Raw genomic sequence first — 12140 nt, 5'->3', positions numbered from 1 at the left:
ACCGGGGTCCGGTATGGCTCAGGGAGAAGTCGGGAGGGTCGGGGTCGAGGTCTCTGGTGTGGTTCAGGGAAAGAGTCGGGGTTCGAGCAGGGGATAGTCAAGAGAGGGGAGGGGCTCGGGTCAGCGTGAATCAGGCGAGGGTCGGGGTCCTCGCTGATTTACAAAAGGAAAAACCCCCTGTGTGGGGGTGGGGGTGGGGGTGGGGGTGGGGGTGGGGGAATGGACCCGTATTCTATTTAAACCTGGATCCAAAACCTTTTTTTTTAAATGTGAGTCTTACAGAGGCTGCACTCTATTCAGTCAATAAGAGAAGTCCTATTAGGGCAGTACATTAGTCAATATTACATGATAATTACAACAATGCCACTTAAGTGGGCTGAGCACAAATAAGATGCACATAATAGTGGGTACAAAACCAAAACAGATAACTATCACATCTGAGAACCATATGCAGCCACATATTGACAAATATGGGAAAAGACCACATTTCCCCTGACAATATACGTAATCACACCTTAAATAACACCAGGACGAAGGAGTATCCAAGCATATCCTGCTTTAATGTATCAATAAATCATTTGAAATTAACAAAATGGGATTACTATTTATGTTTCTTGTGGAAAATCTCTCAAGATCATTATAAGATTGTCTTAAAAGGTCTTTTAGTGCGTTGTAGTGATCAGGAATTAATAACTCTATGTTTTCTACTTTTTGCGGTTGAAACCATTTTGTAGGTTTGGGAGCTGACTGCAAATAATATTATTATGGTTTCGGCAATTGGAAATGATGGGCCTCTTTACGGAACCTTGAACAATCCCGCTGATCAAAGTGATGTTATTGGTGTTGGTGGCATTGATTACGATGATCATATAGCTTCTTTTTCTTCACGTGGCATGAGTACCTGGGAGATTCCACATGGGTAGGGTACAGGTTGCTTCTAAATGTCAGCTTCAATTACTGGAAGTGTTTCAGCTTATTTTATGCATGTAGTGATAATCATATACTTACTGGAGGTGGTTGAAAGTTTGTCTGATAAGCAGGTTCTTTAAATGGTCTTTTGGAAAGACAATATTATGGTAGGAAGATGTTACTGTTGACACCTTGTAACTGATTAGTTTTATTGTCTAAGATTGTGGTGAATAAAAAACATGCTTGATTTTCTCTTCTGTTTTCTTTTTCTCCTTAAAAAATTAATGTCAATTCACTTGTCATATTTAGTGGCTCAGACTCATCATACATTTGAACTTGTTGCTGATCCATGTAAGCTGCGTTTAACATTGCAACCAGGGTTATGAAGAAAAACAGTATTCCCTTTATTACTTGTATGTTATTAGGGTCAAGGCTCCACAATTTATGATGATCCCTTTATAACAGTCAACTGAATATAGGACAACCAAACCTTACACAACTGTTACATGGTATAAAAAAGTGATAGAATTACCTTTATTACATTGTTATTACAACCATATGATAAAAGGAAAAAGGCCTAACTACCATAACAAAAAGGGCTAAAGTACACCTAGACTCAAACTCAAGGTTGGATAACCCGAGTTTGTCAAGTAGGAAATAAAATCGTAGGGACGAGTGATTGGTTAAAGAAATCAGTAAGTTGGAATTTGGAGGGAATATAAGGCAATGAGATGATGCGTGGGAGATATTGGCAGTTCATTTCAGTATGCTTTGTTTGTTCATTGAAGGTATGATTGCCAACGATATAGATAGCATTCTTGTTGTCACATAATAGCTGCAAAGGATGTTCTGAAGTAATTCTCATGTCCACAAGCATACACCTCAACCATGCTTATTCATGAGTATTAATCATTTGTCATGCCATTGAAAACATGAACAAAAGGATGGAGACAATTAAAAGTTTCAGAAGTTGCTAGTAGTGGATCTCCTAAATGCTAACCATGTTGTTGTGATTAGATTGTGTATGCTGATGGTTTTTTTTTTTTTGCCCCTTGTGGTTGAATATCCTGATACTGTCTGAAAAAATTACAAATATTTTATGGATATTTTGGATTGGCCTGCACAGTTATGGGCGTGTCAAACCAGATATTGTTGCATATGGACGAGAAATTATGGGCTCTAAGATTAGCACAGGTTGCAAGAGCCTGTCAGGCACCAGTGTTGCAAGTCCAGTAGTTGCTGGCGTGGTTTGTCTACTGGTAAGCGTCCTTCCTGAGACTGTCCGGCGTGACATCATAAATCCTGCTAGCATGAAACAAGCACTGGTTGAGGGGGCTGCTAAACTTTCGGGGCCTAACATGTTTGAACAGGGTGCTGGTAGACTTGACCTGTGAGTTTTGTAACTTCTAAAGTTGACTTTTTTTTACCTGCTTGAACTAGAGTTGATTGATTAGTACTTAACTGTCATGTATGATGCCAATTCTCGTCTTTTTCAGCCTGGAATCATATGAAATTCTGAGAAACTACCATCCTCATGCCAGTATCTTCCCAAGCATTCTTGACTACACTGATTGTCCATATTCTTGGCCCTTCTGTCGTCAGCCACTCTATGCTGGAGCAATGCCCGTTATATTCAATGCCACTATTCTTAATGGGATGGGTGTGATTGGCTATGTTGAGAACCCGCCTGTTTGGCAGCCGTCTGATGAAGTCGGCAACTTGTTAAGCATTCACTTCAGCTACTCTGACATCATATGGCCATGGACTGGATTCATAGCACTCCATATGCAGATCAAGGAAGAAGGATCTCAGTTTTCAGGGCTTATTGAAGGTAATATTACTGTCAACATCTACAGCCCACCGGCCAGAGGAGAAAAAGATCCAAGGAGGAGTAAGTGCAATCTTCAGCTAAAATTGAAGGTGATCCCAACTCCTCCAAGAACAAAACGAATCCTTTGGGACCAATATCATAGCATCAAGTACCCTCCTGGTTACATCCCAAGAGACTCCTTGGATGTTCGCAATGATATACTGGACTGGCATGGTGATCACTTGCATACAAATTTCCACATCATGTTTAACATGTTAAGAGATGCTGGTTACTATGTTGAAACTCTTGGTTCACCACTGACATGTTTTGATGCCAACCAGTATGGGACATTTCTCATGGTTGACCTTGAGGATGAGTATTACAGTGAAGAGATTGATAAATTGAGGACTGATGTTGTTGATCATGGTCTGGGCCTTGTGGTGTTTGCAGAGTGGTATAATGTGGAAACAATGGTCAAGATGAGGTTTTTCGATGACAACACAAGGAGCTGGTGGACACCTGTAACTGGAGGTGCAAACATTCCAGCAATAAATGAGCTTTTGAAGCCATTTGGGATTGCTTTTGGGGACAAGATCCTGAATGGGGATTTCTCTATCGATGGTGAGCAGAGCCATTATGCATCCGGGGCAGATATAGTGAAGTTTCCAGAAGGTGGTTACTTGCATAGTTTCTGGTTTCATGATAGTTCAGAGAGTGGTGCCACACAGAACATACTGCAGACTTCGGGTACGACCAAGGTGAGCATTCAAAGTCAATTTGTTCAGACAAGTGAAAACATTATTTTTTTTTAAAGCATGCATAGGCCTTGTGTATAGAGAAATGAGGGGCTCGAAAGTTTCTAGTCTCCACGTTGAATCTTCTCTTCTTGCTTCCAATTTTTGTTGCATAACAGGTTCTAAAACAACCAGTTTGGCTTTTCAACTTGAAGGAAAATGTGCCCTTACAGTCTGTTTTGACACGTTTACAGGTTGAATCATCCATTCTTGGACTTCTTGAGGTAGGTGGTGGCCGAATTGCTGTTTATGGTGACTCGAACTGCCTGGACAGTAGCCACATGGTGACCAACTGCTACTGGCTTCTTCAGAAAATACTGGGTTTTACCAGCAAGAAAGTTAAGGATGCAGTTCTTTTCTCAGACACTGCAAGACAAGCATATGCATTATCCAAGGATGAAAACCAGTTGCCATCTCGCCGCACTGACTTGAACTTTTCAGCATATTCTGCAGTTATAGGCAAGGAGCTCATATGCAGGAATGATTCCAGGTTTGAGGTCTGGGGAACAAAAGGCTACAATTTTCTAGTTGCTGGGAGTAATCGAAAGTTACCTGGCTATCCGAGTGCAGATGGAAAAAGTTTAGGAGTTCCTAATATGGCAGTGAGTAACACTGATCAGGAACTAAGAAATATGTGGCAAGAGAATGATGGGGAAGGCGGTGTGAAGGAAGGCCTAGGAGGGACATTGTCTACCTATATTTCCAGAGTGAAATACAACAAAAAGATGGATTTCTGGAGCTTACTCAACAGAGATGAGGTAATGATTGATGAGTCCTTTCTGATTTTGTTTGAACCGTACAGAACTCTGTTAGGTTTTCAATTTTATTCTTTTCTTCATAAATCTAAAGAGCACCACGAATATATTTCAGTTTTAATTAAAGGAAAAGGGAAACTGGTGATCTAGTTGCCCAAGTGTGAGCGTGTTGATGTTTTTTACTGTGTAATACTCGCTTGTGCCAACTGCAGGTTGATATGCCCAATATAGGTGCGGCTCAATGGTTGGTACCTGCTTTTGTTGCGATTACTGGTAATTATGTTAGAAATAGATTTTGTTCTTCAGAATTCACGATTACACCATGCTCATGGAGCACCCACCCCTCGTTCGGACCATCAGACCCCTAGGGATGAGGGCCCAGACGAGTGGTGGTAATGCTCATTTCCGGAAATAATGTGGGCCAAGAAAAGATGATAATTCAATGTCCTGGCCTGAAAAACAAGGAAAAGGACAAGAAGCTCGTTCATGAGCATGAGCACTGGGATAGGAAACGATCTTATGTCCTATCTTGGGTTTATGCAGACAAGTGAACTCACATTATCCCGGAACGCTTCTTGAAGGGAGTTTGTTTGTAACTGTGGGCATTTTGCTTGCTGCCTCTTAGGTCTTCTCTTGTGCCTGAGTTTGTGGAAAATGCGACAGCGTCGTCGCAGGAGGCGAAAAGGATCTGGCCGCTTCATTAACTTGTAACCTTGATAGAGAGATTGTAAAGTTTTTGCAACAGAGCGTCTGTTGTCATAGGCGGTGAGCTGCTCAGCTATCTGGGAGGTGCACGGGAGTGTCCAGTTTCTTCAGCCGTTACGATGTTGGAGGAGGAATTAAAAGGCTTTGATCCCACCACTTTTTTCGCCTTTCTGTGTAAAAGAATCTGCTGGTACTTGGTGGTGTATCACAAGGCCAAGGGCAACCCGTTGGATGGTTTCAGCACAAAGCGGAGGCTGTTTTTAGCATCGTGAGTCTCCCTGTAGTTTCTTGAATTTCAAAATTATGAGATGGTAAATGAAAATATTTATCCCGATTTGAGACTCCACGACGAAAGCCATGAAAATTCTTAGTTAAGAAACGTTTTATGTTCAACTTCTTATAGTCGATTCTTTGGTTTGATCATCAGAATAACCAGTTTGCATAAATTTGAATAGGTTCCAAAGATGTCGCAAGGACTCGAGTTAAAACTTTAGATTCTCCTTTCAACTCTAGTCGTGGTTGCTACAAATTAAGTCAAACACTTTGATAAATGTTTCATTCGGTATATGAGATTAATCGAGGAAAGTGCACCTCTCTCTCTCTCTCTCTCACACACACACACACACACACATCTTGCACAAATCTACGTGAAAAGAAGGGAAATCGTGATCTCATTTGCTCATCGCCTATACATTCTTTCACAGTGAAGATCCTTCGGCAAGTAGGATGCGCGACATGCACGGCCTTGATTACCTAAGAAAGAGGCATGTAATAACTTTCTTTATCCTTGCCAAATACTAAACATGAAAGAAATACTGTCCACAGGAGCCTGCGGTGACGCACGACGTTAACCCCTTTTGAGTTTCGATTATAACACTTGGATGATATTCGTCCTTCCTCTTTTACACAAAAAAGGGGGGCAACAAAATGAGAAGAAAAGAAGGTGAAAGATTGAAATTTTCCTTGATCTGCCTACAACAACAGAACTGCTGGATCTCTGCAAGCCATCAAAACATGGAAATGAGTGAAGGGGATGGAGGCAACTGAGAGAAGGTCCCTCGTCGCTCAGACATGGGATTTGGCCAAGATGGACATTGCATCTCTCTCCTCCTCCTCGTGAGAATGATCCTGCTGCTGCACCACCAGATCGGAGGTTCCTTTGTCCCTTCCTCCGCCAACGACAACCTTATCGCCCAACATCTCAGCCTCAGTGTCAGGGGTGCCATCTCTGCTCCGGCAGGAGTCGCGATGGCGTTCCTCCTCAGGAGAAGGGGGGGTACCCAGCAGAGAATCCGGCAGCTCCCCGTCGGAAGGCGCAGGGTCATCGACGCATTTCCCATCCTGCTGGTGGCTGAGGCAGCTGGGGGGGACAGATCCGATGGCGTTGGCCGCCTTTAGGAAGGCCAACTTGATGGCTTCCGGAGGAAGAGCGCACTCCTCCAAGCCCGCGTCTTCTAGCTTCGGTGGGGAGATCGTCAGAAACCCCGTCGCTTCTATCTCTGACTCTTCCATGCTCTCTCTCTCTCTCTCTCTCTCTCAGGCAACGATTCGTTCAAGGAAAATAACGAAAAGCAGTGCAGGCTCAGAAAAAAGACAGAGACGCACACGACAAGATTTGTCCGTGGTGCCCACTTTTCTTGGACTAGGTCTGGTCGCACCCAAAATGGAGAGAGAACCGCACCCCGGACCCAGCCAAGTACTCCCTTTCGTGTGATGCTGCCAAACCGTTCATGACGCTCGAGTCACCTGACATCGCCACCTAATGCCGCCTTACCAGCAGCTGATAAGCGTTTTTTTTAGCTATCCATAATGTTGAACATGTCAAGCGATCTTTTATTTTGTTTTTTTGTTTTTCTGTTAAGAGATTTTTTCTTGAAAATCACAATTTTAGTCGCTCTATAAATTGAAAACATGTCAATGGTTTTTTTTTTCACAGCGACAAATGACAGTTCATTGATTTACACAACAAAACAGTTAATATGCTTTGTGTTTAGTAAATTTTCAAGAGAAGTCGCTCACATTCAACCGTTCGTAAAGGTGCAAAGCTAGGCAAAATCGTTGGTACGTTCAGCAATTTATTTATGAAGGCACAAAGAAGGTGGTAAGTCCAAGAGTAACGCAACGGTTGGTTATCCGTGGCGTCAGTGTCGGTCTGCACCAATGTCAAGCACGCATGACATAGCATCACTCGGGCCGAGTTCTTTCTTTGTTGAATACTCGGCTTGATTACTGGATCAGCTCTCCAAACTGGACCTCTTGTTGTGATGAAAATGCACCCTTGTGCTATTGAATATACCCAAGAGGCTCAGCCACATATATTGGTAGTGCAAGTTAGGTAGGCTTGTCCTTGCCCATCCATCACCATCTAACATAGACGCACCCAGGTGGCGAGGATAGGTTTACCATAAAAAGAAAAAAAAAGGATGCCACTTCACCACCGGCTGCTAGCCAGTTGAGCGACGTTCAGGCAACATTGTTTGATGCTGTCCACAGCAAGCTGTTATTCACAGGAGGTATTCACGATGAGTTAAGGAAGAACTATGGTTTTACAGACCAACCGGCTAGGGGTAGGTCGAGTGGCATTTTAATCGCATGGAAGGTGGGGCTCAATGGATTTGTATCTTACATTGGAGAAGAGTACTCCATATTCATTTTTTTTTTGGAGGATTGTACGGGTGCTGGCCCATTCTTGCTAACTGCCGTCTATGGCCCTTGTACGGGTTCTCAAAAGATTTTTTTTTGGGTGGAGCTATAAAAAATTGGAGAAGAGTTGGTCTCACACCTTATGGACCATTGGTGTATTGGAGCAGATTTCAACTCAATTTTGAGAATGGAAGATTCAAATATAACATGGTTTTAGATATGTGGGATACATAGATTTGCCACATAAACAACCTGTCAGAGTCTAGATTCACTTGGTCATGCAAGAGGGTTTCGAAAATTGGATAGATTCTTGTTCTCAATGCCTATGGCATGATATGAACACCTTGGCTGATCTGATTTCAATGTCTGATCATGCAATGGTCTGGTTGTCGTGGGGTGCAGGGGGTCTTCTTACCTTCAAGAACTTTCGAATGGAGTTATGGTGGCTGAGGAAACCAAGCCTTTTAGTCTCATTGCGACAATGGTGGGGATCGGCTCCTTACCCAGGTAGGTGGGCTGTGTTGAGGTTACACCACAAGCTTGTGTATGTGAAAGGGAAGCTTATTAAGTGAAATATGACCAAATGCTTAGATAAATTCAAAGATATCGAGGAGTGAGAATCCCAACTTTGAGTGCTTCAACAACAAGAGGAATCCATCAGCGAAGACACGAGGGATTTGGTTTTGAATCCAGAGAGGCAGCAACTCGTGCAAAAAATTTGCGAATGAAGAAAGCGAGAATGCATTAGGTGGAGGAAGTGTGTGAAAGCTCATTGGTTGAAATAGAAAGAGTAAAATACTAGATTTTTTCATTTGTGTGCCTCCACAAGGAGAAGAATGAACAGCAGTGTCAATGGAGATATACTACCATCGGTGTCAAGGTTCGCATATCCTTTCTAGCACCACTAATTTTTTTATGAACAATGACCGTCTTATATGGAAAAAATTTCTTGTTTCTCAAAAGCCCTTATAATTTGCCAAAATATGCATGATATCCAAAATCACAAACTGATAGGCGAATGATGACCTTTTCTTTTCTTGCGCAGCAAGAGTGTGTGGGGACAACGACTGCTGCCCCGTGACTATTTCAAACGGCTTGTGGCCTGAAGACTCATTCTTTTTTAGGTTGTAGCAGAATTGTGCCACGTCAATGAGTTTTACCCAATTTTTTTTATTGACACTAACAAAGTGCCTAAGGTATTGCTCAAGTGTCTCGTTGATGCGCTCTGCCTGTTTATCGGTCTACAGATGAAAGCTTGTTGAAAACAGCAAATCAGAGCCAAGTAGCTAAAATACTTCACGTCAAAACTTATCCGTGAAGCAAGCATCGCGATCACTCACAATGCTCTTTGGTATGCCTCAGTGCTTCACCACATGCTTTACAAACAACTATGCAGGACACTCCTTAGAAGCTGGGATGAAGGTGACATACTTTGAGAAACGATCCACCACCACCAGGATGGAGCTGAATCCATCTACCTATGACAGACTAACAATAAAGTCCATGAAAATGCTTTCCTAAGGACGTTCTGGAAAAAGCAGAGGCTCAATGAGGTCAACAGTCTTCTGGTTGGTTCTATTGTCTTGTTGGTAGACAAGACATATTCGCACATACCCCTCCACATAGTCTCTCATATGCGACCAATAGTAGCCACCATCAAGAAGTGCTAAGGTCCGCTCCTGACCTGGATGACCGCCTATAGTGCATCATGACACTCCTTAAGCAGTTCACGACAGTGGCTTCCCCACCACGGCACGAAGATGCACCCTCTTTTTGTCACGAAGAGGCCATCCCGTAACCAAAATCGTTGAGTCTTCACTGCCTGCACCAGAGAAACAAGTTATTGCATCGTTGGATCCTGCTGCATACCTTTGTAGATGCGGCTCAATAAAGCGTCCTCTAAATGCACTTTGAAAGGTTCCACACGCGCAATAGCCAGTTCAGCCCTGCAACTTAAGACGTCTGCAACTACATTGATCTTCCCAACCTTGTACTCTAAGAAAAAGTTGAACTCAGCCAAAAACATATGCTATCGAGCTTGTTTTGTCGTCAGCTTCTTCTGTGTCTGAAAATAGTTCGTAGCAACATTGTCTATCTTGACGATGAACTGGCACCTAGAAGGTAGTGCCGCCAGGTTCTGAGGCAATACATGATAGCTGTTATCTCATGTTCATGCACCGTGTAACACCTCTTTGCATCTTTTAGCTTATGACTCTCATATGCAATCGGATGGTCGTCCTGCATAATAACTCCACGGATGACAAAGTCTAAAGCATCTGTGTGGATCTCAAAGGGTCTCGAGTGATCAGGCAGTCACAACACTGGCTCCCTCACCAAGGCTTTCTTCAAGCTGTTGAAGGCATCTTGACATGCTCATGTCCAGAGCCATACCTGATTCTTCTGTAACAAGTCAGTGGGGGGCGCAACAATAAGGGAGTAACCTTTAATGAATTGTCGATAGTAATTCGCTAAATCAAAGAATGACTGCGACTTTGGCACTTTGCTCGGCGAAACCCATTCCTAGATGACTCTTATCTTTTGTTTATCCATGCGCAACACACCATGCCCCACAACGTGGTCAAGGAAGCTAATGTCCTCCTGTCCAAAGAGACACTTTTTTCGTTTAACACAAAGGTTATCCACTTTTAGCACTTGAAACACTGTTCGTAAGTGCCTGGCATATTTTTCTGTGTTACTTGTCTAAGTAAGGGTAGAAATCTGATTCATTAGAGTCGTGAATGTGGCTAGAGCATTCATAAACCCGAATGGCATTACTAAGAATTCATAAGCACCATACTGGGTGACACAAGTTATCTTTGGCTCGTCGTCATCTCAATCCTCACCTGCTAGTAACTCGATCTCAAGTTTAGATTTAAAAAGATTTGGGCATTGCCCAACTGATCGAACAAGTTCGCTATTAGTGGCAATGAGTACTTGTTCTTTATCGTGACCTTGTTTAGCGCACGGTAGTCCACACGTAACCGCTTGGGGTCATCATGTTTCGTCTGAAATAAGACTGAGACAACAAATAGAGCTTTTGATGAACAAACGATGTCTGCATCCAACATCTCGTTCAGCTGCCTGCGCAGCTCTTTCAGCTCAACTGGCCCCATGCAGTATAAAACCATTGTGGGAGGCTTCGCTCCCGAGGTCAACTCAATCTTATGATCAACCTCATGTCTTGGTGGTAGATGCTTCGACAATTTTGGAGGCATCACCCTCCGAAACTCCATAAACAGTGAGGCTAGGGTAGACGACACTATTGCTTGCACATTTCTTTCTTTTGCGTGCACAACAACTAAGAATGTTCGCTCTCCATGCTTGATGCCCTTCTTCAATTGCATTGCCAATAACACTGAAGTCTTACCTTTCTGAGTAAGGCACTGAACTGTGTGTGACAGGTTTGACCCCATAATCATCAATGAGTTAAACTTTGGCAACAACATCACATTCTGGCTCTACAGAAACTCCATACCCAAAATCATCTAGGCACACAACTGAAAAGTTGACTTTACCTGCCCAACTCCCAAATTGGATAGCCACATCTCTTACTTCACCAAAGATGGGCTTGGCCACAGAGTTCAGTGTTTTAATGGTCTTCTGCTTTGGCTTGGGCTTTAAGCTTAACCGCTCTGCCTCTTCCTGCGAGACGAAGTTGTTTGTGGCCCCAGAGTCTATCATTGCTGAAGTTGACTTTTCATTCATAATGATTTTCAAGTATATGAGTTCATTACTGACCTGCATGTTTTAAGCTGCACACTTCTAGTTGCGTTAATCAATCTCATGACCCCCATCCCTGGTTGTATGGTCTCAGTATCACTGCATTCTGCCTGCGCTGCATTGGCTTGCCCATTGTTCTTTACAAGGCATTTTGGATACTGCCTGACGATATGCCTATCGCCATAGAACCCACAATAAATAAATGTTCCCTTGTTGTTGTTATACTTCTTAAAGTTACGTTTCTTATCAAATTGGTGGGATGTTGATGCCTCACCTTTGTTGTCGCATAGCTCATCTTTCTTGCCTTCATGGTCAGGCTTCTTCTCGACCTTGGTTGATGGGGTGAAGCGCTTTCGCTGAGTGTCAGCTAAGTGCTCGGTCGTCACATATGAATCTTCCAAAATATTGGGGTTGCGCCTTCCCACTTCGGACTGTGCCCATGACTGAAGTCCCACAATGAACCGGTTGAGCTTATCCTCATCTGGCATGCTAGGCACCTCAAGCATAAGCTTATGGAACGTTCTCACACAGTCTTGCAATGAACCAGTATGTTTAAGATCTGACACCATCCTGTAAGCCTCTCTTTGCGCATTCTTTGACATAAAGTAGTTATACAACTTCATTTTGAAATCGTCAAATGTATATATCACGCATTGACCCCTCTTCATGTAACTACACTTTCGCCTCCACCAACTGATAGCATCTCTATCTAGTAGAGCTGCTGCAACCTTAATCCTAAGATCTTCAACTGTCACATTTTGAATACCCAAGCAATCTTCTATTTGAAACAAGAAGTTCTCAATG

General features: G+C 43.0%; 2 protein-coding genes across 2 annotated transcripts in view; one reads left to right on the top strand and one right to left on the bottom strand.

The window, feature by feature from the left end:
• LOC149814783 (subtilisin-like protease SBT6.1) overlaps positions 1-5352 on the top strand; it is a 30044-nt gene extending 24692 nt beyond the window's left edge. Inside the window, exons 5-10 of the mRNA XM_089990659.1 lie at positions 735-919; positions 2036-2299; positions 2406-3477; positions 3708-4271; positions 4481-4541; positions 4894-5352. Coding sequence (XP_089846785.1) covers positions 735-919; positions 2036-2299; positions 2406-3477; positions 3708-4271; positions 4481-4541; positions 4894-4979 — 2232 coding nt within the window. The 3' untranslated portion in view covers positions 4980-5352. The remainder of the gene's footprint in view (positions 1-734; positions 920-2035; positions 2300-2405; positions 3478-3707; positions 4272-4480; positions 4542-4893) is intronic.
• A 686-nt stretch (positions 5353-6038) lies between these two features.
• On the bottom strand, positions 6039-6485 carry LOC149814782 (uncharacterized). The gene has a single exon (XM_089990424.1). It carries the CDS (start codon positions 6483-6485, stop codon positions 6039-6041), a length of 447 nt encoding a protein of 148 aa, XP_089846550.1.
• Positions 6486-12140: the final 5655 nt, after the last annotated feature.

This window comes from Nuphar pumila, chromosome 15, assembly GCF_984573655.1.
Source record: "Nuphar pumila chromosome 15, dmNupPumi1.hap1.1, whole genome shotgun sequence".
Taxonomy (NCBI): domain Eukaryota; kingdom Viridiplantae; phylum Streptophyta; class Magnoliopsida; order Nymphaeales; family Nymphaeaceae; genus Nuphar; species Nuphar pumila.
Note: the sequence above shows the minus strand (reverse complement) of the source record. Positions and strands in the feature narration are given on the sequence as shown.